Source organism: Mustela putorius, unplaced genomic scaffold (assembly GCF_011764305.1).
Source record: "Mustela putorius furo isolate JIRA1106 unplaced genomic scaffold, ASM1176430v1.1 tig00000596_pilon_pilon_pilon, whole genome shotgun sequence".
Lineage (NCBI taxonomy): Eukaryota > Metazoa > Chordata > Mammalia > Carnivora > Mustelidae > Mustela > Mustela putorius.
The window spans coordinates 4062877-4087312 of NW_025421428.1; the positions used below are offsets into that span (position 1 = coordinate 4062877).

Here is a 24436-nt window from a genome sequence, read left to right on the forward strand (position 1 = left end):
CTGTTGAAAGACCACGCTGTCTCCTACTAGTTAGAGTCTGGGAAGCAGAGCTCTTGATGTCCCACTGAGACTCCCAGATACCAGGCTTAGGGACGACTAGGAAGCCCGGGTCCCAAGACCTCCAGGCTGTGTTGGCGTATTGGAGGCACCTGGTAGCTCTCTGCTGGGGTGCTGGGAATGGGGGAGGGTAGGAGGGCACCATTCCACCGGGAATGGGGGGCATAGTGAGGTTCATGAGCATGAGGAGCCTCGAGCAGGCTCTGGCAGGGGGAAAGGCAGCCCATTTGTCAGGTAAAGAGGCCGAGGTGCAGGAGAGGCCAACTCGAGAACTCTGCTCTCTTGGCCCAATGCCTGTTCCCATCTTTGACTCTTGTCTCCCTGAGACCACAAAGCTACTCTGTCCCAAATTGTGGCTGGAATTAAAAAGATAGCAGGGCTAGAGATGAGCACTGGGGCTGGAACCTAGGGTGTCTATGTTTGTTCCCAGATGTGTCTGTCCATCTCTCTTCCAATGGGGGCTTGAGGTGCCTACTTAAAATGACAGCACTCTCAATCTTGCTATTGGGGCTGGTATGTGGAATGGCCAAGGTTCTCTGGGCTCAGATGGCAGAGAGGCTCTTCAAGAGCCCCCATACAGGGAGGGCCGGGCGGGCCCTGCATGCTGGGCAGAGTGAGAGGCATCTTGGAAATAACTGTGTGCCCAGGGAGAAGCCAGGAACCTCCAGAGCAGTGCTGCTGGGTAGGGAAGGGGTAGAGTGTCCAGGCAAAGGCAGAACCAGGGCTGGTCATAGGGCTCACTGTGTGTCAGAGGTGGTGTCACCCCCATTTTACAGATGACGAACGGAGACATATGGAGTAATTAATGTGACCAAAGTCCCAGAGCTTTATTCTCATTTGTGTTTGTTTTTAAGGAAGGAGTCTTCTCCACATTGACCAGTCATCAGCCAGCACAGTGCCTGGAGCTGGGGCTGTGTTGACAAGGGGCTGGTCCTTGGTTGGGGCAGGAAGCTTGGTGACCAGGGATGGGGAAGACAGTCCACACATAGCTTTGTCACCCTAACGTGAACAGCCTGCACAGAACAGGAGGGGACATGCCATGACCCTTGGGTGTTAGGAGGGGAGAAGGTCCTGCCTCTGTCCCCATCCTCACATTTCTTGGAGGGGCAACCTGAACCTAGGAGGACTTCCCGGAGGTGAAGAGCTGGGAGGAATTAGATAAGCCAGAGGGAAAAGTGGCTTTCTTGGGGGACGGAAGTCCTTGGTTTTCAGTTCATTTGTTTTTTTATTTCATCATCTTTCACCCCACTTGGGTCATGAGTCCCCAGGGCCTGAGGCAGCTGTTGGCGGTATTTATGGTTGCTGCCCCGGGGGGGTGGTGGAGTTGCTGGGGAACCAGTCAGAAACCAGTCCCACACTCGGTGGTGTGATCCATGGGACCAAGGGGAAGGATGGGTGCGTTCATGTATGTGAGAAGGAGAGGGTACAGACAGCCTGCAGGGTGGGAGCAGCTCGGTGAGGGCCTTGAACCATTCTCGAGAGTTGTCCAAGTGGAGAAGGTGGGAAGGATGTCCGGCAGGGACCCAGCGTGTGTGCCGTGGGTTGTTGTGGGTCCTGGGAGACCTGTAGTGTCAGGGTTGCCGCACACGAGGCTGGGGGCAGTGCTCCTGGGGCTGGGAGTGGGGGGCTTAAGGTTTAGGGGCGTCACCCTCTTTAATCTTCCTGAGTGCCCTGGCCAGGCTCTTGGCTGTTTCTCCTGTGGAACAGCGAGGGGGCCGGAAAGCTGTCCCCACTCCGAAGCAGGAGGGGCACTCGGCCTTCAGCTCACTTTCGATTTGTCCAGATCTCATCCCATTCAATGAGTGTTCCTCAGATTCTCTTCTTTTAAAATTCAGGGCACTTCGCTGTTCTACTGAGGTTTATGAATGTTTAAAAACTGCTTTGCGGTCCCCAAAGTAATTTGACAAGTCTGACAGCTATTGATTAAAAACCTGAAATTATTCAGGCTGCAGGATGACTTGGGGGATTAGATGGAAAGTTTTTTGTTTCTTCTCACTCTGTGGGCCCCTTGCCCTCCCAGCCCCCGAAAAGACATAAGAGGTAGGAGGTAAATGTGTTCCCGAATGTTTTTTGAAAACTCCATTAGGCTGCGGAACGGCACTGGAGAGGGTGGGGATGGGGATCACCCCTCACGCCCCCGGTCTGGGCTCCAGCTCCGCGGCAGGCAGCAGTGAGGTGCCCTGGGAAGGCGCTGGAGGTGGTGGCAGCGGGGGGAAGCCATGTGCTCTTTCGTGTCTGGTCCCTTGCGCTCTTGGGCTGTGGACGTGGTGGGGCTTCTGTGGCGCCCTTGGAAGCGGCCCAGCGGGTGAGGTGCTGCACCCCAGAGAGAGGAGGGAGCTGGTTCAGGGCTGCTATGCAGCAAGTCCAGGGGTCCGAGGGATGGGGTGGGGGGTAGGGTTGTGCAGGACAGGAGCCCTCCTGGCCAGGTTTCTCATCTCCCTCTCTGTGAGAGCCTCCAGGCCTGGCCCAGTGTGAGCTGAGTACCAGCACTGGCCCCTTGAGCCCCTTTGGCTCTCAGCTCCCATTCTGCCCTGGGTGACCGGGCCGAGGCACTCCGTTCTCCCAGCCTGTTTCCTCTGCTGTCTTAAAGCTTCCTTCGTCACATCCTTCAGATGAACTGGGGTGTGTAGGGGGAAAGTTGCCCCATGAAGTAGGGCTCTGTGGACCTATTTGAGTTCACATTCCCCATTTCTGCTAGGGCGATGCTGCCTTTTGTGCGGGGCTGTTGGGAGAAGGCTGAGCTGTGATGTGTGCACCTTGATAGGCATCTCTGTCCCACAGTTGGGTGCACAGTAGGTACTTACTAAGTGGCTGTTAAGTCCAGGCAGCCACAGTGTTGATCATTAAATCAGCACCTATGGGGCACTTCCTAGGAGCCAGGCCTCGGGCTGCGCTATAGCCATAGCACACGATAAGCCATCCGGTCATCCTGTTGTTGTTGTAGTGGTGTAGACCTCCTTTGCTAGCTTGGCCCTGCGGCGTGGAAGGGAAGCACGGACTCCCAGGGGTCGGGTGAAGCCTGGAGACCAGCACTGCCCAGCCCAGGGCTCAGCATGTGGTAGAGATGGGGTCACACTGGTTCCAGTGACTGCTAGGGCCTGTCCCCTGGCCTTGGATGAGAGAACCCCAGGCTGAGAGGGACCATGCTTCCAGGCACTGTCATCCCAGGAAGACTTCCCAGGCAGGGCAGCCAGCCTCCTTGCCTTTTAAGGACAGACTCTGTCTCCCCTGGGCCCTGGGAGCCGCTAGGCAGCTGCATTCTTCTCCCCTCTCCTGGGACTGCAGCTGGGCCAGGAGTAAGCACTGGCCTTCTCAGCACCGGGTTCCCAGGCCAGCAGGGCAAGGCTGGGTGTGGGGAGAGATGGCTCTGCTGGGTGTTCTGGGTGGGGTGCTGCCCTGTTTGTGTCCTGCCGCTCGATTCCCAGGACGTTGGCGCCCACACCCCTACTGTGCTCCAGTTTTGGAGGGCAGAGTTTTCCAGCACAGCTGTCTGGACCGCCTGGCTGTGTCAGGCAGGAGTGAGTTTGGCCTGTTCTGACCTGACTCCGGAGTCCACAGGTGCCGCCAGCCCTCAGGCGGGCACCTCCTCCATGGAGACCAGCCTCGTCCAGGATTTCTACCCCTTCCAGGTCTGGCTGTGGTCATGGGCAGTGGCAGCAGACCACACAAGTATGAGTGGGAGCTTGACTCAGGGGATGCTGTGCTTGGGACTCATAAGCAGAGGGGCTAAAGTGGCCTCTCGAAGGGTCTACTGACCACCCGTTCCTTTCATTCAGGAAATTAAGGGCCTTTTTTTTTTGAGGTATCCCAGAGCATTTGGGTAGATGTAGTTTGTCCCCATTTTATAGATGGGGAAAATTGAGGCGTGGAGAAGGTGAAAAGACTAGAGTGGTCAGAGGAAAGGAACAGAAAATGGCCTGAGAAGTCCTTATCTCAGCACCCCAAATGTCAGGAGCATCACCCACCTTGGAAACAGCCTTCAGACAAGTCGGCAGGTCCTGTGTCGGCCTTGCTCGCAGCTGTACCCCTGCACTCACTGTGGTATCTGGCACTCACCTGCACATCTTACTTGATCCTTCTAACAGCCCTGTCGGGGAGGTAGGCCATTCTCCCTATTTATGGGTGCAGAAACTGAGGCCTGGAGAGTTGATGTGGTTGAGTGGTTTTTTAAGGAATGGAGACTAGCTTTGCCGCTGTGGCTGGGCACCTTTGACACTAGGCCCTCCTACCCTTCTCCCTGTTCCCAGCTGTGAGGGGGGAGGGCATGTGGGCTTTTGCTCCCGGGGCTTACTTACTCCACTGCCTGCCTACCTGCATGGCCTGTTACCCAGCCATCCTCCGGTAGGGCAGGCGTCCCCTCTGCCGCGTGCCTCAAGGGGCTACCAGCTCCTGCTTGCACAGTCCCACAGATAGGGTGCTCACTCCTTTAAAACCAAACCAGCCTGTGCCTGAGTAGTGACTGGCCTCTCCTGGTCCCAGGTCTGCCCTCTGGGGGCATGCAGGGCAGCTCCCTCTGCCCCTTTAAGACTTTGAAGGCAATTTTGAATCTCTCATTTTCCAGGCTGTACAACCTCTCAACTCACCCTGTCCGCTGGGAACATCCTCCCATGGCAGAAAGGGCTTCTTAATTCTTGCAAGTTTTGTTTTGGGGTCTCCTCCCTTCTTGAAATAATGGGGTATTTGCTAAACTTCTGTGTTAGTAACCTTTGAAGAAAAAAAAAGCTGGAGTTGAAAAACAGCTCGTGGGTTGGCTGGAAGGCTATCAGATAAGACTGTGGCCCTAGAGCTGGGACAATGTCCTCTTGTTCCTGCTCCCTGGCCCTCACAATGAGCTGCTGTTGGGGCTTGGCTGTATCTCCAGCGGTGGCTCCGCCCGTGCCCGTGCCCGTGCTGGGCCCACGTTTCCTGGGCAGGGGCTGTCCCACACTCACCAGCCCCCCTGGCTCTTGTCTCTGGACGTGGAATGAGTGGGTCATGGTGAGCAAGTCGGCTGGCCATGGCCCTCGGTGGCTCAGCTGCCTGTGGGGCGATGGAAGGTTGAAGGAGGCACGGATGGAGCTAGCCTTAGACTCTGCTGAGCGGGTTCAGATCTCACTTGGCTGCTCGCCACCCATGCGATCTCGGGTGAGTTACCCGGCCCTTCTGGGGTGCAGCACCTCAGCCCTGGTAGGTTGTCCCGAGGAGACAGGTGGGAGAGCCGTACGGGGTGTGGGTCTCAGCCGCATGGCCTGGGCGTGAGCTCTTATCTGCCCGGGGACACCAGGCGGCAGGCTGGTGGCAGCAGCATTTGGGCTGGGCTTCCACAGCTGAGGAAGAGAGAATTCGTTAGGCGGAGAGGTACAGGGAGAGGTGGTAGGGCGTCAGGAAATAGCATGGGCAGAGGGCCCCAAAGGGGGACGAGTTGGGAGGAGAGTCTGGGTCACTTGTCGGGGTGCGGTGTGAGGGGAGATAGAGAGGCGTCTCGGGGAGGGCCTCAGTGCCAGGTTGAAGCACAGTGACGTGCTTCTCTTCGGGATGTGAGGGGACGGCAGAGGGATGGGGGTCACGCCGCGTCGGGTGGAGGGGCCCATCTGGTAGGCTGGTGCTGCTGTGGTCAGATGGAGAAGGCTGGTGGGAGGCCCCCCCGCACTGCCCCCCAGGCCCTGGCCAAGACTGCTGGAGCGGAGGAGTCCAGAGCAGGTCTCCCTCCCCTGTGGCCCGTGGCACTCCCATCTGTGACGTGGGAACCGTGGTACCCTCCCCTTCCCAGGAAGTACGAGGATTCCATGCCATGGAGGTAAAGGCCTGAGCAGACGGCCTCAGCTTGGGGGGGAGGGGGACACGGGGCTTTTGGTCCTTGGGGTCTGATGAGGGTCTAGAGAATCCATTGTGTCTAGGACTCAGAGATGTCTCAGAGGGTGGGGCAGTGGGGGGTGTGTGGCCACGGAGGGTACGATGAGCCATCTGGCCTTGGGAGAGGTGGAGGGAGCTCCCCATAACTGGACAGTGCCAGAACAGGGGCATCTCTCAAATTCTGGGGGAGCCCTGGGGTGCTGCTCCTGGGACCTGACCTCGAGCAGACAACCACTGTGATCAACGCTTGGGTTGTCTTTGTCCCTTTTCCCAGTCACTGGGATTGAAGTAACCCAACCAGCTCAGGGAGGATTGCCCCCATCCCAGCTGAGCTCCTCCCCCTTCACAGAGCTTAGCTGACCTTGGCTGCTAGGATACTGTGGCTTTGGTCTGGGAACCTCAGGGGCCCTGAATCTGCTTTCTGAGACAGATCCAGCCCTACCCACCAGGAGCCCCCAGCCAGGCAGGAAGATGGTCTGTGACAGACCTTCCCAGCATAGCCTGCTGACTCTTAGGGGTTGGGGCCATTGCACGGTTGCTGTCTCCGGGGAGTCCGGGAAGGCTTCATGGAGGGTGTGCTGATGTTGAGGACGAGGGGACGACATATGCCTGGAGGCCTACCTTAGGGAGCTGTGAGTCCTGGGGAAGAGCAGCCCAGGGTGAGGGAGAGCAGGCAGAGGGACCCCAGCAAGCGGGGCTGGTACTGAGTTTCATGCATTCCTGGCCAGGAACCCCTCTTCTGCTCCAGGGCCTGAGAATCGCCTCTCTCTGACAGTCCTCTTTATAGCACTTCAGTGTCTGCTCCTTTCTGTTGGGTTTTGTTTGAAGCAAGGCCCTTCTTTTTCAGATAAGGAAGTGGCCCCCAGGGGGTTGAAGTATGGAGGGGACACCAGCCCCTGGGCCTGCCCTCTCGGAGCAGGCTTGTCTCTCCCTGGTGAAGTGGGGGTGAGCTCAGTATTTGCTTATGGCCATGTGAGGTTTCAGCAAAGGGATATATGTGACATTTCCTATGGGCACAGCCCTGAGTGCCAGCTCTGCTCTGGTGAGGAGGGCCAGGCACACGGAGCCCGCAGTCTGGACTGAGATCTGAGCCCAGTGAAGTCCCATGGCATCCCTGGCAGGGTTGTTGTGAGAATGAGCTCGGACCAGGGCTGCAGCAGTGTGAAGGCTTTTGCTCCCCTTAGTGTGGTGGCTCTGGTCTCCAGGGACCACAGGAGGTCATTGGGGTAAGCCATCATGGGACAAATCTGGGTGCTGGAGGGGGCCACACAGTGGGACTTTTGGATCACCTTCTTTCTTACGCTAGCCGTGGAGTGGCAGGGAGGGACCTGATGTGGGGTTAGGGGTCACAGAGACCTGTACACAATGGCATCAGGCTCCAGACCCCCGCACCACACAAGGCAGCCGTGGGCAGGACTCCCAGACCAACCAGGCCCCCATTGCAGCAGGGGCCTTGGGCAGATCAGGTCGCTGCTGCTCCCTGAGCCCCTTACCTTTCTGTAAAATGGGTAGATGAATGTTGCTGGTGAAAGGGATGTGGAAGTGAGCAGCTGGGTGTCCTGTGCCTGATGGAGGCGGGTGCTTCTGGGTGGAGAACCTCCCGGCAATGGAGTGGGAGCCAGGCAGTAGCTGGCAGCTGGTCTTAGGTCGGGAGACTGAGCCTCTTGCTGCCCGCTGGGAGCCTGGGCGGTCTGCGGTGGCCTCCACCCTTCTCCCTGCCTCATTGGGCTTTTTGGCCAGCTTATAGGTGAGCGAGACACCACCCTAAGATGCTGTTCCGAGGCAAAGGCAGGGCTAGGTGAAGGCCTACTTTGACTCATTGATGGCACGGACTGGTGTAGAGTATTAGGAGGTCCTGCAGGCCTGGGACAGGGCTGGCTTCCTGGACGAGGTGGTTCCTAAGCCATTTGGTGATACTTCTGGTTTCAGGAAGTGACCAAGTGACAATTTCCCCTTCCCAAGCCCTAGTCCTTTCATCAGCCACCACGAGGGACACATTCAGCCTCTGTCAGGACCTTTCACCCTGGCGGGGTCACAGCAGAAAAGCTCTCTCTGGGCCCCTTGTGCCCCTTTTCTCTCCCACCAGGAGCCTTTTGGGGAGGAGGGGAACAGGTGGACTCAGGCTGAGCGGGAAGGATGTGTCTGCCTGCGAATCAGGAGCCCCGGCCCGCTGGTCCTGTCCCTACCCAGTGGGGCAGTACTTCGAGCCTGGCCCTCTCCTGTGCAGAAACAGACTGGCACACCTTGGAGTAGCTACTGGCTGGCCCGGGTGTGGCCTCTGCTCCAGTCCCACAGCCTGGAGAAGCCCCCGGGAGGTTAGGAGGGTCACGGCTGCCCAGCTGCAGCCAGGATGCCCTAGCTGTGAGTTTGCCCACAGCCTCTCTTCAGCCAGGAGCCTTCCCAGGGAGGCCTGGGCCAGCTGGGGCGTGTTTATGGAGCAGAATGGTGAGGAAGGAAGAGGAGGGTTCTACAGCCATAGGTTCCAGGCCTGGCTGCTTTGAGGTCTGACCTGGACTGCGAGGCTCCTGGGCTATAAAACCAGAGCCCCCTAGCTTTCCCTGGGTAGGACCAGTCTGTTGAACCGTGACTCCCTTTGCACTTCCTAGGTCCATACTCTGCCCTCCCAGCATGCTTACCTGGCAGAGTTTCTAGGCTGAGTCAGAAAGCAGCCTGATCCTGGCCTGCCTGCTGGGTTTCCAGTCCCGGACAGCAAATGTAGGGGCGGTGAGTCCCAGCCCTTCCTGGGCGGGGTGACTTTTCCAGCCTCTGGGGCGGGGCTTCTCTTGCACTGAGCTGTGAAGCCTCATCATGGGAGGGAGGCCTGGAGTCTGCCCCATGTGGTGGACAGCCCGGGGTGGCCTATTGCAGCTGAGGGGACTACAAACCTACCCCCAGCCCAGGCCAGTGCTGTGATGGGGGCGGGGAATGGGCCACTGGAGCAGGACCTGGGGAACTGGTTAAGGTCAGGTGGTGTGGTGGGCCACTGTGCATGTTTGGGAAAGCCGCCTTCTGGGGACAGGGTGCCAGAGGAGCGGAGCCAGTGTAGCTGTGTATGCCACTGGCCTGGAGTCTCTCTAGGCTCTACGTGTGAGTTTGGGGGTTTGGCCTGGCTCTAACCTGACCTCAGCCTGCCCCACAGCTTCCCTCTGGTCTGCGCATTCCCCTCGAGCTCTCAGGAGTCCTGCGTGAACACATCTGTTCAGCTTGAGTGATCTGAGCCTTACCCTGTGCCATCCATGGTGGGGAGCAGTTGCAGGGAAGCTCACTGGGGCTCCCTAGGGCTGGGGTCCCACTTCTGGCTCTCACTCCCATGGAGAGCCTAGCACAGGACTCCATGTTAGAGAAGGCTGTTGCCATGGACATGAAGAGTCTAAAGGGTGGAGAGTGGCTTCTTGAAGCCCGTGAGGCCGCTGGGCAGGGCTTGTAGGCTTATCTCTGGATTCCTGAGCCCCCACATTATGGGCCTCTGTTCCCCCTTAACTCCAGTGGGCGTAGAGATAAGGGCTACAGCATTGTGACCTGTGGGAAGTGTCTGGTGCCCCTGCCAGATCTTCCTGCCTGAGGTGTGGTCTTTGCTGAGACAGGGAGAGAATGATAGCTTGGGCCTTGAGCCATCAGAGGCCAGGAGCTGAAAGGCAGAAGTTGTTGGGGGAAGGAAGTCTAGGTGGGCTAAGCCCAGGGTGGGTTCTGTGCCGGTTGCAGGGGTGTGGGCTATGGACAACAGTAGGAGCAAGGCCTGCCCAGCCTCCATGCTAGGAGTCCCAGCTGTGGGAAGGGGCTTTGGTGGGGCACTGCTCTGTGCCTTTGGCTCTGGAGGGATATTCACCTCTCTGAGGACTCTACCAAGCTCTGGTACACGTGCCATCTGGGGTACTTTCCATGTGATGTGCTGAGGAAACCGAGGCTCAGAGAGGGGAAGTGACTTCCTCAGGGCCACACAGCAAGTAAACAGTATGCACAGGTCTCTCAGAGCCCGTCCTGGTCTGGGCTCCATTTGGGCACCAGGTGGTCCACTACCTCTGCTCTTTGTGTCCACGTGGGGCCTACTGACCCTGACCTTGGACCCAAGCTCCAGGACATGGGCCCTGTCTGAGTGTCAGTATCCCAGGGACCGAGCAGAGACTTCTGCATCCTTCCCAGTTTGAGCCTCGCGTCCTTGTATGTCGCGGGGGGGGAGGCAGAAGTCCTGTTGCTCTCCTCCCTGAGCTGCTGCGCGGACTGCGATGCTCTGTGTGAAAGGGCTCTGTTGACAGTGACGTTCTGGACAAATGGCTGACTCCTTAGGTCTTGGAGGAAGACCAGGGCCAAGGAAAGGAGGTGGGGAAGATTGCCTGGGTGCTGTGGGTCTCCAAGGCCAGGACCCTGCCCCAGAGCCGGTGCTGATGTTCATCTCCTGTGTGGCGGCCTCATCCTCAGCCGTTTGCTCCCTGAGAGGCTGAGCCACTTCCCCAGAGTCCCCCAGTGGGGAAGAGGGCCTGGCGGGTCCCTGTAACTCCAGGACTGTAATGCCCCCTTCTTGGGAGGAGTGATTGACTCTAGCTGGGAGGTCTGGGCAGGCTTCCTGGAGAAAGGGGGAAGGGAGGGGCGTGGCAGGCTGGGCCTGACGCAAGAGCCTCCCCCACCCCCCCAGGTCCCATCTGATGCCCAGGCTGAAGGAGTCTCGCTCCCACGAGTCCCTGCTCAGCCCCAGCAACGCGGTGGAAGCGCTGGACCTCAGTATGGAGGAGGAGGTGGTCATCAAGCCGGTGCACAGCAGCATCCTGGGCCAGGACTACTGCTTCGAGGTGTGTCCCCCTGCATGGGTGGGGTGGGGCACGGGTGTCCTCTCCTGGTCAGGCCAGTTTGCATCCAGACACTCTCTGGATTGCTTTGGGGCAAGGCTGGAAGTCTGCTCATAGCTTTTGGCTCCTAAGAAACCAGATGGAGGTGGGAGACGGGGTGCTTGTTTCTGCTCCGTGGGCTCCTTGAAAATGGGTCAGCACTGTCCTCCATGTGCAGGGCACAAGGTCCCAGTGGGTGAGGGAGAGAAAGCCTGTATAGAATTGCTTAAGCCCCAGAGCCTGCTCACTTCTCAGAAACCCCTCAAACGCATTGTGGGGTAGGAGAGACCATTGCCTTTTGGGGCTTTGTCTCCCCTTGTGCATAATGAGAGCCAGAGCCTTTCTTCCTCTAGCTTTCTGTGACCCAAGGTTTGAGAGCAGAGAGTCAGCCACCCAACATATGCAGGGTGTGCAAGGCTGTGACCTGCCCAGTCCCTCACTGTAGATGGGGAAGCCAAGGCCCAGATTGATCAAGAAGATGTCAGCAGTCACAAGGCAGCCCGAGGCCAAGCCAGGACCAGGGTAGCTAATGTTGCAGGTGTTCCTGGGAGTTCCTAATAGCTTCTCCAATTATTCGTATTCTCTTCCCAACTCTGTTTCTGGGTGGCTTCCCACCCCTAACAATCTTGCATGATTAAGGGAGCTCTCTGATAGAGGAATGAGCCTGGTAATGAAAATCAGCTACTCAGGGACAACCTCCAAGCACTCCTGCCCTGGGGAAAGAATGGAGTGCGGCCTGGCACCTGCTGTATGCTCTGTGCTCACTGGGTGCCGTCTCGTGCTCCAGGCTCCTGGTCCATCGGGCTCTGATGTCTTTGCTTGGGATGCGCTGAAGATGATGCCTGTCCGCTTGTCCACAGCAGGGGTGCTGTTTTGTGCAGGCCCTTGAGTGGGCTGGATGAGGACTCTGCTTTCCCCCTGTAGAGCCCTTGGCCTGGTGCTGGGGACAGCAGGAACAGAGTAGGAGCTGCTTGGGTTAGGTCCCCTCATCTGGAGGAGACCGAAGGATGAGGAACACAGGGGAGGGGAAGGGTTTCAGACAGAAAGACCCCAGGGCCCAGCAGGCCTAGATAGTCCAATTCTTTTTTTTCTTTTTTTAAAGATTTTATTTATTTATTTGACAGAGAGATCACAAGTAGGCAGAGAGAGAAGGGGAATCAGGCTCCCCGCTGAGCAGAGAGCCCGATGCGGGGCTCAATCCCAGGACCCTGAGATCATGACCTGAGCTGAAGGCAGAGGCTTAAACCTCTGAGCCACCCAGGCACCCCTAGATTCTTATTTCTCCAGTGTGGCCCCCAAAATGCTAAGTTTCTGTGACCATCACTATGGTCACTGCCACTTGGGAAAAGAACTGTCAGAAGGTGTCAACTGAGGACTGAGGTGATCCTTTGTGCTTACTGGTGGTTGTGTCCTTGGTGCCTGTGGTTTTACCTGTAGAGGGAGGTTCTGGGTAAGCTTTGCCTTCTGACCTGGACAGAGGGCCCCTCACCTTCTCTCTCCTGCCACCTCTGGGAGAGAGGCTGGAGCCAGAAAGATGCTTTCCTGTGGACAAGGGTGCTGAGGCAAGGGTGGGAAGCTGGGGCCAGGCACCAACTGGTCCAGGCATGGGCTGTCCTGCTGTTGCTGACCTGCTCTGGGACCTTGGGTCTCAGCGAGTCACCTGCAAACGTGGTCTTTGTGAGCCTTGTTCTGCCTCCCCTCTGTGGCTGTGGCGCATACTCGGCGGCTGAAGTCCTCCAGGGTCCAGAGGTCTTCCGTCATACCAGCCTTGCTGTGCTCCCCTCCTGTGACACTATCCTGCCCGTCCCCCAGGTGACGACATCGTCGGGAAGCAAGTGCTTCTCCTGCCGATCGGCAGCCGAGCGGGATAAGTGGATGGAGAACCTCCGGCGAGCGGTACACCCCAACAAGGTAAGCCTAGACCCAGACCAGACACAGACTCTGGCAAGGGGGACGGAGTAGGGTTCTCGGGTGTAGGTCGCAATGGGGGGTGGAGGCGGCGCCCGAGTGGGCAGTGGTGTCGGCCCCCGAAGTAGGAGCTCCATTTGGCCAGGCTGACGCAGGCCAGAGAACGGAGATTGGGTGCTGGTGCCCTGCTGCCTGAATTCCCGTGTTCCCCCCCACCCTGCCCCCTAACCATGCATATGGCTGGTTCCATATGTGTCCAGTTCTGGCTTGGACGGCTGTTCCTTCAGAGGAGCACCTCTGGCCTAGGCTGGTGGGCCCCCAGCTCCTCCCGTCAGGTTCATGGATCTCCCTCCTGTAATTGGCCACTTCTGTGCCTGCCTCCATGGCCTGCCTGCAGGGCTTGGGCAGAGTCCTGGTCACCGTGACCTCACTAATAAAGAAGGGGACTTAGCAGCGGTCACCTCTAAGTGACTTTACAGACTGGCGAATGCAGAAGAGCTGGGAAATGGCACAGTTGTCTGCTGTGTGCCAGGCCTTGTGCTGCCCTCTTACTTGGTCTGTCACTCCATTTCGTTCCCATTTCACAGAAAAGAGACCCAAGGCTTAGGTTAAGTCACGGGCTTAAGGTCAGTGGGCCAGTGCAAGGCAGAGCAGAGACCCAGCCCCTTGTCCGCCAGACTCCAGAGCTGTCCCTGCCTCCTCCTGATCCCATATCGGGGCTGGGCCCCTCCCGGATCTGAGAGCTCTCTGCAGCCCCCACGGTGAGCGCAGCCCCCTTGTACGTGTGCAGGACAACAGCCGGCGTGTGGAGCACATCCTGAAGCTGTGGGTGATTGAGGCCAAGGACCTGCCGGCCAAGAAGAAGTACCTGTGCGAGTTGTGCCTGGACGACGTGCTCTACGCCCGCACCACGGGCAAGCTCAAGACCGACAATGTCTTCTGGGGGGAGCACTTTGAGTTCCACAACCTGCCACCCCTGCGCACTGTCACCGTCCACCTGTACCGGGAGACGGACAAGAAGAAGAAGAAGGAGCGCAACAGTTACCTGGGCCTGGTGAGCCTGCCGGCTGCCTCCGTGGCCGGGCGACAGTTTGTGGAGAAGTGGTACCCGGTGGTGACGCCCAACCCCAAGGGTGGCAAGGGCCCCGGGCCCATGATCCGCATCAAGGCGCGCTACCAGACCATCACCATCCTGCCCATGGAGATGTACAAGGAGTTTGCCGAGCACATCACCAACCACTACCTGGGGCTCTGTGCAGCCCTCGAGCCGATCCTCAGTGCCAAGACCAAGGAGGAGATGGCGTCGGCCCTGGTGCACATTCTGCAGAGTACGGGCAAGGTCAAGGTGCGTGTGTGGGCACAGGTGGGTCTTTGCACATTGTGCGGCCCACACGGAGGCCTGGTGGTGCGTACTAGGTTACCCACTGTCCCCTGTGTCCGAGTCACGGCGTTTAGCTCTCACAGAGGCACCCATCACAGCCAGGTGGGCCCCCTAAGCCCCAGAGTTGTGTCACAGAATGGGGGGCTTTGTGTCCCTCCTCCACGGTTGGAGGTGGTTGGTAACGCACACGTGGAGCTGAGGGATGGGACCGTGGCATAGAGTGAAGGAGCAGGTTTGAGGGGCCTCTCTGCAGCCCTCGAGGGCTGGCCTCTCCTTGACACACATCCAGTGAGGGAGCATTCAGGTGACATCCCCGACATGTGACGGCCTGTCCTAGCCCCCAGCCTCCCCCTCCCACGTAAGGCACACAGGCTCACAGCCAGGCTCACATACATGGTGCACACAGTGCCTGTGCTGTTCAGCAGTCAGCCCGCTATGGTGACAGCTGTTCCTGGCCCCACAGCCCACGGAACGGGGACTGTCCCAGAGCCATCCGGCAGGCCCTCCTGTAGGGTTGGAGGGTCCCACCTCTCTGCCTGCCCCCCGCTTTCATCTTCCAGGCTGCGCTCAGCCTGGTGCTGTACAGGTGCTTCCCTCGCACCTGACTCCGGAGACAAGTAGGCTCTTTCAGGAAGGCCCCCACTGCCCAGCTGCCCAGCACGGTGGAGCGTGGTTCTGTGGGCCTCAGAGGTGGACCCCCACCCCTCCACCCTGCCCCTTCCGTTGGTGGGGAGCTACCTGAAGGGGGTTCAGTGGAGAAGAACTGGACAGTGCAGAAGGCCGCGGGTGCTGGCCCATGTCATAGGAGAATAAAACACAAATGTCTTATCTATATTTATGAAGTAAAAAGAAGGAGCCAGGCCTTTGTGCTCTGGACATGGTTTGAGAGCCAAGTGGCATGTGATGGAGGTGAGGGACCGCCATGTGTCAAGGTCCTGAGCCCTCACAGTCTGGGGCAGAGGGGAGATGTGGGTTGGGGGCCCAGGCTCATAACTCCCATCAGGGCCCCTTATTCCCTTACCTGTTCCCAGAAGTCTTTAGCCCCCTTTGGGCCCTCTAGAGCCCCCCGCCTATTGGACTGGTGGCCCCCCTCAAGGAGAGGGACTTCCTCAGCATGGTCTCTGTGCGGGGAGGGAGTGCTGAGTTTCCTCCCCCCCCACCCTTTGGACCTGACTAGGCTGGACAAGCTCTGGTCAGTGTTAGTAGGCTGCTGGGAAACCGAATGAACTGAGGGATCCCCAGCCCCCAGAGAGGGAGTGAGCGAGGTCTCTTCTGCTGCTGTGTCTGTTCTTTCAAGACCCAACCGCAAGGGCTAGGCTGGCCTGGCAATCCGACTTCCTTCTGCGGTGACCTTTTTTTATAAGGCTTGTGATCCCCACCGTGGAGGGAGTTGGACGCCAGGCTCTAGCTGCCCTCAGTGGGCCTGGGGGATCATTAGGCAGAACGATGGAGAGTAACTTGAGCTGGGGTGATGTGCCTGTGAGCTTCTTCTCTCTGAACACTTGGGAACTAATGGGGCATTCTAGGGGAGAGGCAGAGTGTCTAGTAAGGGCCCTGCAATCCTGAGATAAAAGGTTGTGTGAGTGGGCACCTCAGCACCTTCCTGCCCTCTCCCCAGGGTCCGCCCTCCAGGGCCCTGACTTTGTAGATTTCCTGCCCTTGGACTCCAGGGTTTCTCCCTGCCATCCCTACTCCAGATCTGGCCCAGGTAGCTGTGTGTGAACTTGGACAGGTCACTTTACTATTCTGTGCCTCTTTCCCTTCATTGGGTTTTAGCTCTAAAGAGAGCTTCTCATCCCAGCCTGGGCCCCGCACCCACCCCAGGAGTTGAGGAAGACCTGTGACCGGGAGCCGGAGCCCAGTGGAGCTGCAAGGCCCCATGGCAGTACTTGCCTCTGCTTCTGTGTCCTCAGAGAAGGGGGCCCTACAGCTCATCCGTAGGGCAGGAAGGGGTCCTCGGGCTGTGTGATACCCAGAGAGGCATCAGCCACACCCCCTCCCGACTTTGGCCGGTAGGTCTCCTGCACCTAGAACTGATTTCTCTATTTCAGGGGCCACTTGTGATTTCAGAGGGCCCAAAGCAGTGCATATTAGTGTGAGGGATTTCCAGGGCACCAGAAACCCCGGCCCATGCTGGCTGCCTTGCCACCTCTGTCTCCCTCTGCTAGGTCTCTGATTCCCTCTCTTCCCCTCCCCCAGGTCCCAGGGTTGGCTGAGGGCTTGAGGAGGCAGGGGCTCCCAAGGGAGGCAGGCTCACCGTACTTCATCTTCAGAGTCAGGAGAGAGGGCATGGGCTCAGGCTCCTTCCAGGGTCTCCCTGTGACACTGTGTAGGGGACCCGTAGACTCCTCAGGTTCACAGCTGTCTTCCAGAAGCCTGGGACCCACAGCGGTGAGGGGCTGCCTCACCACTCAAGCCAAGGACTGTGTTCTCGCCATCTGAGCCATGGCCCACGGCCTTCCCGGGTGTCTGGACAGCTTCCCCACCGTGGGGCGGCACAGAACAAGTCTGTCTGGTGTGGGAGCCCCTGCCAGAGTCACGGGCAGGAGAATCGTGGCAGCTGTTTATACAGTGGAGGGGGGGTGGCCCATGTGTCCTCTTTAGCGCTATTGGCGACAGGAAGGGAGATCCGCTCTGGTCTCCTGGCCAGGCCTGGTCAGGGTTTGAGTCCAGCGGGGCTGACCATAGTGCAGTTGGCTCCCGGCTCCATGTGGCAGCTGGACCCACTCTCGCATCCCCACCTCCAGCTGTCTGCCCTCCGTGGGCTGCCCGTGCTCACCTGCCAGTGGTGGGCAGCCACTGCCCAGAGGTGGGCACCACCAGCGGACCAGCTGCAAGAAGTGGGTGCTTCTGGCTGGGGGGTGGGGCTGGGATCCTCGGGTCCTGCGGTCCGGGTTGCTCACATCTGCTCTTCTCACCTCCCTTCCCAGGACTTCCTGACCGACCTGATGATGTCAGAGGTGGACCGCTGCGGGGACAACGAACACCTCATCTTCCGGGAGAACACACTGGCCACTAAGGCCATCGAGGAGTACCTCAAGCTGGTGGGCCAGAAGTACCTGCAGGATGCGCTAGGTAGGGAGGGTGCAGGCTAGCCGCGGGTGGTGGGAGGCCCGCCCCCGCCAGTCCTTACGCCCTCTCGCTGCCTCCTGCCCCAGGTGAGTTCATCAAAGCGCTGTATGAGTCGGATGAGAACTGCGAAGTAGACCCGAGCAAGTGCTCGGCCGCCGACCTCCCTGAGCACCAGGGCAACCTCAAGATGTGCTGCGAGCTGGCCTTCTGCAAGATCATCAACTCCTACTGGTCAGTGCCGCCTGCGCCCCTGGCCCTGCTTGTGTCAGTGTGCCCGCAGGGTGCCGGGCAAGGCCCTCGGGCTCCATCCTCCATGACTCCTACACGATAGAGCGGAGGGTTGATGAGGTCACTGGTGGCCCAGCTGCAACCTCACGTAGCTCCCAAGTGGTGGCTCTGGGAGGGGACCTCCCTCCTGCCTGGCCCCCTGTCCTGGTCCTTGGTGGGCTCTCCGATGTAGAAGAGGGTCCCAGAATCTGTGCAGGACATGGGGTGGAGAATTGATGGGGCAGCACGTCACCAAGTCTCTTAGCGGGCCCCGTCCGTGGGCCGGCCACTGTCGCAGGTGTCGGAGCCTCAGCGTGGGGAGCGAGGTAGGCAAGGACCCGTCCAGGCACCCTCCAGGGTCAGGCAGATGGCTTCATGCGAGGCCTCTCCGCTGTCCACAGGGTTGCCACCACCACCTGTCCCCCGCGCCGTACCTCACTCCTTTCTTGGGCAGGGCCTCCCTCCCCCCCAGCCCCACCACCACACGCCACCTCCCTTCCTGTTTTAAGGCCTTATGCCTGCCTCCCCTCAGCAGCCCCCCTTCATGGTATCCAACGTGGTTGTCTCACCCCCTCTGAGCACTTCGGTCAGAGGGGGATTGTGCCTATGTCTGGATCTGTTTCCTGCATATACTTGGAACTCCCTGGGGGCAGCTGGATCTGCCAGCTCAGGGCTGGACCTAGGAGGGCCCAGGAATGGCTTGCTGCTCCTGAAAGACTAGCAGAGATAGGCCTGCTTGGTGAGTGAGAGCTGCGGGCAGGGAGCAGAGGGAACAGCCAGAGGCCGCAGAATGGATGTTCCCCTACTATGTCCTCTGCCCCTGGGCTGCACAGGGTACCCAACTAGGGTCAGCCTGGCCCCTTGGGCTGGGCCAGAAGTGATCCCGGGACCTGGCGGTGAGAGATAGCCCTGAACGCTTTGGGGTTCAGGGCTGTGCTTGGGCTGGGCTGGGCTGGGCTTTCACCCTCCAGCTCCCGTTCCCAGGGTAGACTGGGTGTGGGACAGAGGGAAACACCCGTGGACAATTTCCCATTTCCTCTTTGTGATATTTGTCAGGCGCCCAGAGGCACCCTTCTGTTCTGGACAGGCCTTCCACAGATGTCATTGCTCCACAGCTGCCTCCTGGCAGAAATGCCTGGTCTTGGTCAGGCATTTCGAGGGCCAGGACTCAGGATCCTTGGCCTGCTCCTGTCGCTGTCTCTCCGGCATGCTTTTGCGGGTTCAGCCTCATTCACTGTGGAAAGCCTGCTGGGCAGGTGCTGGGCTTATTGGGCAAAAGCCTTGTGAGTTGATTAAGGCTTCTTACGGCCTTGAGATGTTCGTGTGAACTTGGCAGGGCAGGCCCTATTCTCATTGTAAGAGTGAGGGAACTGAAGGTCAGGGAGGGCTGGGCACTTGCTCAGAGCACCCTGAGCTAGCGACAGAGCTAGAGATGGAGCCAGTGACAGAGCCAGAGATGGAGCCAGGTGTAGAGTCTGTGCAGTGCTGAGCCTGGTCCTTCCTGGGGTGGGAGGCGTCTCTTTTCTGGGTAAAGACTAGGGAAACCACTTCAGGATTGGCCAGTGAGTCCTGACTGTAGCAGGCTGTGGGTGCTCAGCAGAGAGAGCCCCCAGCTGGGTGCTAGGACCCCTGTCTACCCCCACTGGCCCCCCGTCGGTGGGTGGGGGTGCACTCCCTCCATTTGCCTTCCCGCCAAGAAAGGGGAAAGCTGTCTTGTCATCCTGTGATTAGGCTGTTCCCATCTTGATCATTCTGAGCTCGGCTGAAGCCGTCCAGTTCCTGCACGTGATTCAAGCAAAGGGAGTGAGTCTCAGCAGCCAGTGATGGCATCCAGGGAACAGCGGCCGGTCCCAGTTGTATTCTCCTCCCTGTGCCTCGTGCCTGGTGTTGGAGGCGGAGGGTGAAGCCCCTGGGCAGGCTAGCCACTGCCACTGGTTCTTGTTGGGACAGAGACCTGGCCTTTCTGTGCCCGTGCCCCTCCCTTCTCGGCCCCTTTGTGAAGAGCCCACCTCCCTGCCTGGAGCTCAACTATCCTGCTCCTTCCAGCAAGCCTTCCCTTGGCCCTCGCTGTGCCCTGCTCCCCTGTGCTGGCTAGCTCCCCCGCAGCCCACCTCCCCCGCTCTCAGGCCCAGACCTGGGTCCCTGCTGTGCACCCTCCTGCCCCGGCACCCTGCCCGATGACTGGCTCCCCGTCCTCTGTCCCCTCAGTGTCTTCCCACGGGAGCTGAAAGAGGTGTTTGCCTCGTGGCGGCAGGAGTGCAGCAGCCGCGGCCGGCCTGACATCAGCGAGCGGCTCATCAGTGCCTCCCTGTTCCTGCGCTTCCTCTGCCCCGCCATCATGTCGCCCTCGCTCTTCAACCTGCTGCAGGAGTACCCTGACGACCGCACCGCCCGCACCCTCACCCTCATCGCCAAGGTCACCCAGAACCTGGCCAACTTCGCCAAGTGAGTGCTGGGCGCCCCTCGGGACGGAGTCTGGGCGCCAGCTGGAGCACGGGGATGAGTTGGAGTTGGGCGGCGCACGGTCCCCATGTATGGCCCCGCCGTCCTCAGTTCTTCCCGACCCCGTTGTGCAAAACAAAATCTCCACCCCTCATCCTCCCCCTACAGAAAGTACATGGCATTTGGGTACGTTTCCTTCATTTTCAAAGGTGAGAAGAGGAGATATTTTTTCCTTCTGCTTTTTTGAATTAACATTTTATCATAAGGATTATCCCGTGTACTTAACATTCATAAGCCTCATTTTGCAATGAATGACTAATATGCCTTCCAGGGAGAATGGCCCATGTTTCCGTGACCCGCCTGGCATGGTTGGGCTCTCAGGTTGTTTCAGACTGTCCTTGTTTGATGCCGTGAAGGATGTCTTTGCTCAGAAAGCACTTCAGTGTTCTTAGCTGTCCCTTGGAGCCAGTGGGTGCAAACGGAAGGGCTCGTTTGCAGTGTGGATGGGGCCCTATGTAGGCATCTCTGTGTGGGGCTCTGAGTCACATCTGGCCTCAGCCTCCCAGACCCGTGCTTCCCCAGGGAGAAGGAATGTGGGAGAAGTAGCAGAGCAGTGAGAGAGACGCCCAGGCCTCTTGGGAGGGGCCTGGGCTGGGGTCCTGGGAGACGTGCCCCTGCCGTGTGTCAGGACGAAGCAAGCAGAGGCAGAGGTGTGGCAGGCCCCGGGAGGGTCATGTGCCGGCATCCCCGACTCGTCACGTGCCGGGCCAGGGGGAGTGGGAGGCGAGATGCGAGAGGTCACAGGGACTTGAGGTGCAGGTGGGGCAGGGAGAGCCCCTGGACAGCCTGAAGCAAGAGGGAGGTTGGCTGTCCTCCGTTTGGGGTCCTAAACCCGTCAGCCTGAACGTCAGGGGCACGTGGAGGGAGCACAGCAGGCAGCTGGGAGCCGGGGCCAAGAGAGTAGCGGAGGTTCCCGCCCACAAAAGAAACTGTGGCAGAAGTGTTGGGGGCAAGGGGTGGCGGTACAGGAGGCAGTGGCTGTGGGGTCTGGGGTTTCTGGAAGATAAAGTCAGCAGGTCTCACCGGTGAGGAAGCGAGAAGCCGGACACCACCAGACTTCTGGCTCAGCTATCTGGGGGATGGTGGTGTCCCCCCTGAGGATAGGCAGCTTGGTGGCAGGGCCTGGGTCTGGGGCAACAGAGCGGATGTCATTTGGCCAGGCCAGGGGCAGGGTAGGGGCGTGTGGATGTGCACGTCCAAAAGCTCAGCAGAGAGGCCTGCCAGACATGCACTGAAAGGCATCTAGACATCAAGCCTTTGGAACCTGGCGGAAAAGAAGGAGACTGACCGGCAGTGAATGGGGAGTGAGGGCCAGAGTGTTCCGTGTCCTGTGAGAAGAGGTCCCGAAAAGGGTCTCTGGGCTTAGCCAGGAACGAGGGGGCCCTGAATCAGAACAGATTGGCCGGCTAGGGGAGTGAGTGGCACGGAGGCCGCTGCAGCGGGCTCGGAGGGATGGGAGCGGAGGAGGCGGAGGGCCTCAGAAAAGGGAGGCTCCTGGGCGCGGCCCCCGAGCTCTTACCCTGCCTGCTTTCCGTCCAGGTTTGGCAGCAAGGAGGAGTACATGTCATTCATGAACCAGTTCCTGGAGCATGAGTGGACCAACATGCAGCGCTTCCTGTTGGAGATCTCCAACCCTGAGACCGTCTCCAACACGGCCGGCTTCGAGGGCTACATTGACCTGGGCCGGGAGCTCTCTAGTCTGCACTCGCTGCTCTGGGAGGCCGTCAGCCAGCTGGAGCAGGTGCCTGGCCCCATGGGGCTGCAGGGGGTCGGGCTGGGCCAGAGGATGCCGCAGCGCTGAAGGGTCCTCCTCCAGACTAATTCGGGGGGCAAAAGTGTTTGCCCACCCAGGTGCTGGAGCCGGAGGTGCCAGCCCAGGCCTTGTCAGCATGCGCTGGGGGGCTCTGGGCCCCATTTCCTGGGAGGGGCGTGTCCCATTCACTTGGCCAGCACATGCCACGGGAGCCCACTTTGTGCACCGGGGCTCTCGCTCTGCCTGGGCACACTCAGCAGTGAGTGGACGGTGTGCTCCCTGCCTGTGAGAAATGTGATCATCTTTTGCTGCTTCTCCAGAAATGTCCTTGCTTCAGGGTTTAAGGCCACTGACATGAAAAATGTAGACTGAAGATGCGGTACCTCCCCATGTCAGGCAGGAAGGCGAAGACCTTTCCAGAGTTGCCCTTGACCATCAGTTGAAAATCTTACTCCCCAGCCACCTCTAACCCTGCTGCAGCCACCTGGCAGGCACCTTCCGTGACCTGGGGTCCCCCCATTGGCCCCGCAGCCCCAGCCCACACAGTGGACAGGTTCCTGTCGGCAAGGGCCAGGCCTGCAGGATCCGCTTCCAGAATATCTTCTGCTTTCCGGGACCTCACGAGACCTGACTAAAGTAGTTACTGCCTAGACAGAGCTGGAAGGCCTCCCTGCTGCTATCACAGTTTCAGTCAGGGCCCTCTGGTGTGCGGCTCTCCAGATTCCTCTGCTCGTGGGTGAAGTACACACGCAGGCACAGAGTTCTTTTCCTCGTGTTTGTGGTCAAGCGGGAACTTTGGTGGGCCCACAGTATGCATTTCTATCTAACTGCTGAAAGTCCTGCCGCATCACCGCTGTGACCTGGTGGCCGCACACTGTCTGGAACAGGAGTACACAGGCCACCGCACTGTCGCTGGACTCTCGGGTTCATCCCAGCGCTCTGCTGCTGCACTCTTTCTGCTTCTGGGAGTCCACTGCCCTTTGGCTGCAAGAGGCACCAGAGGGGTCACTCCCTATCGGCCACTGCCTGCTGAGTTCCTGAGCCGGCCTCCGACCACTACATCCGCTCCAGCAGGTGGAAGCACGGACGGTGGCTGCTGCCGTCATGGCTGATGCCAGTGCAGCCAGGATTTGAAATTGAGCTGTCTGTTTCTCAAGTCTGTGCTGTGTTGACAACATGAGTTTCACACTTTCCTTCTGCACAAAGTCCTGGAAGCCAGTGCATAAGTAGAGGGCATCCCAGAAGCCTCTCAGAGAAGGAGCTGTCACTGTGGCAGATTCTGGGGTACCCCCTGGGCTCCCCTCTCTGGGGCACAGGGATAGGACAGCCCCGGGTTGAAGGCTTGGGCTGGGTCACCATTTTTCCCTTTGGGCTTTGCGCCCTCTCTCACTCCCAGAAATAACTGAGGCCTGGGAAAAATGTTCATGTGCAGATTCCTGGCCTTCCCAGCCGCTTCCCAGCCTGCTGGATCTGACAGGTGGGGGAGGGCAGGGCCTGCCTTTCCAAGGGGCTCCTCTGCAGCTGCAAAGCACTTGGCCTTCCCAAGTGGCCCCCACAGATCACACCTGCCTCTTACTGTGTGTTTGCAGAGCATCATATCCAAACTGGGGCCCCTGCCTCGAATCCTGAGGGATGTCCACACAGCACTGAGCACCCCGGGCAGTGGGCAACTCCCAGGGACCAACGACTTGGCCTCCACTCCTGGCTCTGGCAGTAGCAGCATCTCGGCTGGACTGCAGAAAATGGTGATAGAGAACGACCTCTCTGGGTAAGACCTGCTAGGCTTACCAGGTGTTGTGGGGTACGCATGAAGGCAAGGTGCGGCAGTCTGTAGCCCGTTGGGGAGGAGGACGTCTACACAAATGTTTATAAAATAAGCTAGATGAGACTTGAAATGTGTTACGCAGGCTGTAGTCAGTGAACCTCCATTGGGAAAAATCAGGGAAGGCTTCTTGGAGAAGGTGGTGCCATAGTTTGGGGCTCGTGAGATAAAGGAATATTTCCATTGGTGAAAAAGGCCTTCTACGTAGAGGAACTAACACAAAGACCTGGAGAAATACGCTCTGCTGAAGAACCATTTGGTCCCAAATACGTCTAGATTACCCAGTCGCGTGTTCAGAATACTCTGTTGGTATTTCCTGCGTCTGAATCAACCTCCAGAAGTAGCACTCAGGCATGTGCAGGGTGACTGACTGCAAGGCTCTGAGTCTGGGAGCTCCATAAACTAGGGGAGGTATCGGAGGTCCAGACCACAGTCTGAGCTTGCCCCAAAGGCACAGTGACCTGTAAATAAAGCAGTTGGTGGACAGGGAGGCAGAACGTTCTCGAATATTAATATCAAAATGAGGATGTTCCTTTGAAAGACTTGGGTTTATGGGGAACTATTTCTGCCTCACTCATGCCCTCCCCTGCAGCCATTTTGGGCCAACTCGTAAGGACAAGGCTGGACAGCAGAGCCGGGAGTCAGGTCCTGTCTTGAGGCGGTGGCAGACCTATAAGCAGGCAAGGGCACTGAGATCAGGAACCTCGGGGGTGTGGTGTGCAGGACTGGAGGCCGGGGAGGAGGCCAGCAGTGCAGAGGCCTGGACGCCACTTCCCAGCTCCCTGTGAGCCTTGGGCGTCCATTCATTCAAGCTGCTGAGCGAGACAAAGCAGTTTTGGTAGAGTTCAGTTCAGGCTGAGAGGGAGCCCGGCACCTCTCCATCCCAGGCTGGGCCAACTCCAGCCCCCCATAGTCGAGCCCCCGTCTGCTCAGAGCTCTCTTTACCCCACCCCTACAACCTCCTCTCCAAAGCCCACCTGACCTACCACATTGTGCTTTCTAAGGAGCCGGCTTCCGGGGAG

At 58.9% G+C, this 24436-nt stretch overlaps 1 protein-coding gene and 1 long non-coding RNA gene across 12 annotated transcripts in view; one reads left to right on the forward strand and one right to left on the reverse strand.

Moving 5' to 3' along the window:
• The window catches only part of LOC101675309 (DAB2 interacting protein), a 186355-nt gene that overhangs the window by 148309 nt on the left and 13610 nt on the right, over positions 1 to 24436 (forward strand). For 10 of the 11 annotated variants that reach the window (XM_045082346.1, XM_045082345.1, XM_045082341.1 and 7 more), the window contains 8 exons: positions 10520 to 10673; positions 12522 to 12620; positions 13408 to 13962; positions 16929 to 17073; positions 17157 to 17301; positions 19546 to 19782; positions 21379 to 21580; positions 23182 to 23360. In XM_045082346.1, coding sequence (XP_044938281.1) covers positions 10520 to 10673; positions 12522 to 12620; positions 13408 to 13962; positions 16929 to 17073; positions 17157 to 17301; positions 19546 to 19782; positions 21379 to 21580; positions 23182 to 23360 — 1716 coding nt within the window. Of the gene's footprint in view, positions 1 to 4627; positions 5182 to 10519; positions 10674 to 12521; positions 12621 to 13407; positions 13963 to 16928; positions 17074 to 17156; positions 17302 to 19545; positions 19783 to 21378; positions 21581 to 23181; positions 23361 to 24436 lie in introns of those variants that run through there. The other variant, XM_004775586.3, reaches the window with a different exon arrangement.
• Positions 854 to 8599, reverse strand: LOC123392777. Its single transcript, XR_006607425.1, has 2 exons — positions 8526 to 8599; positions 854 to 5363 (listed from the first exon to the last, which is right to left on the reverse strand). It is a non-coding gene; the product is annotated as an uncharacterized LOC123392777 (long non-coding RNA).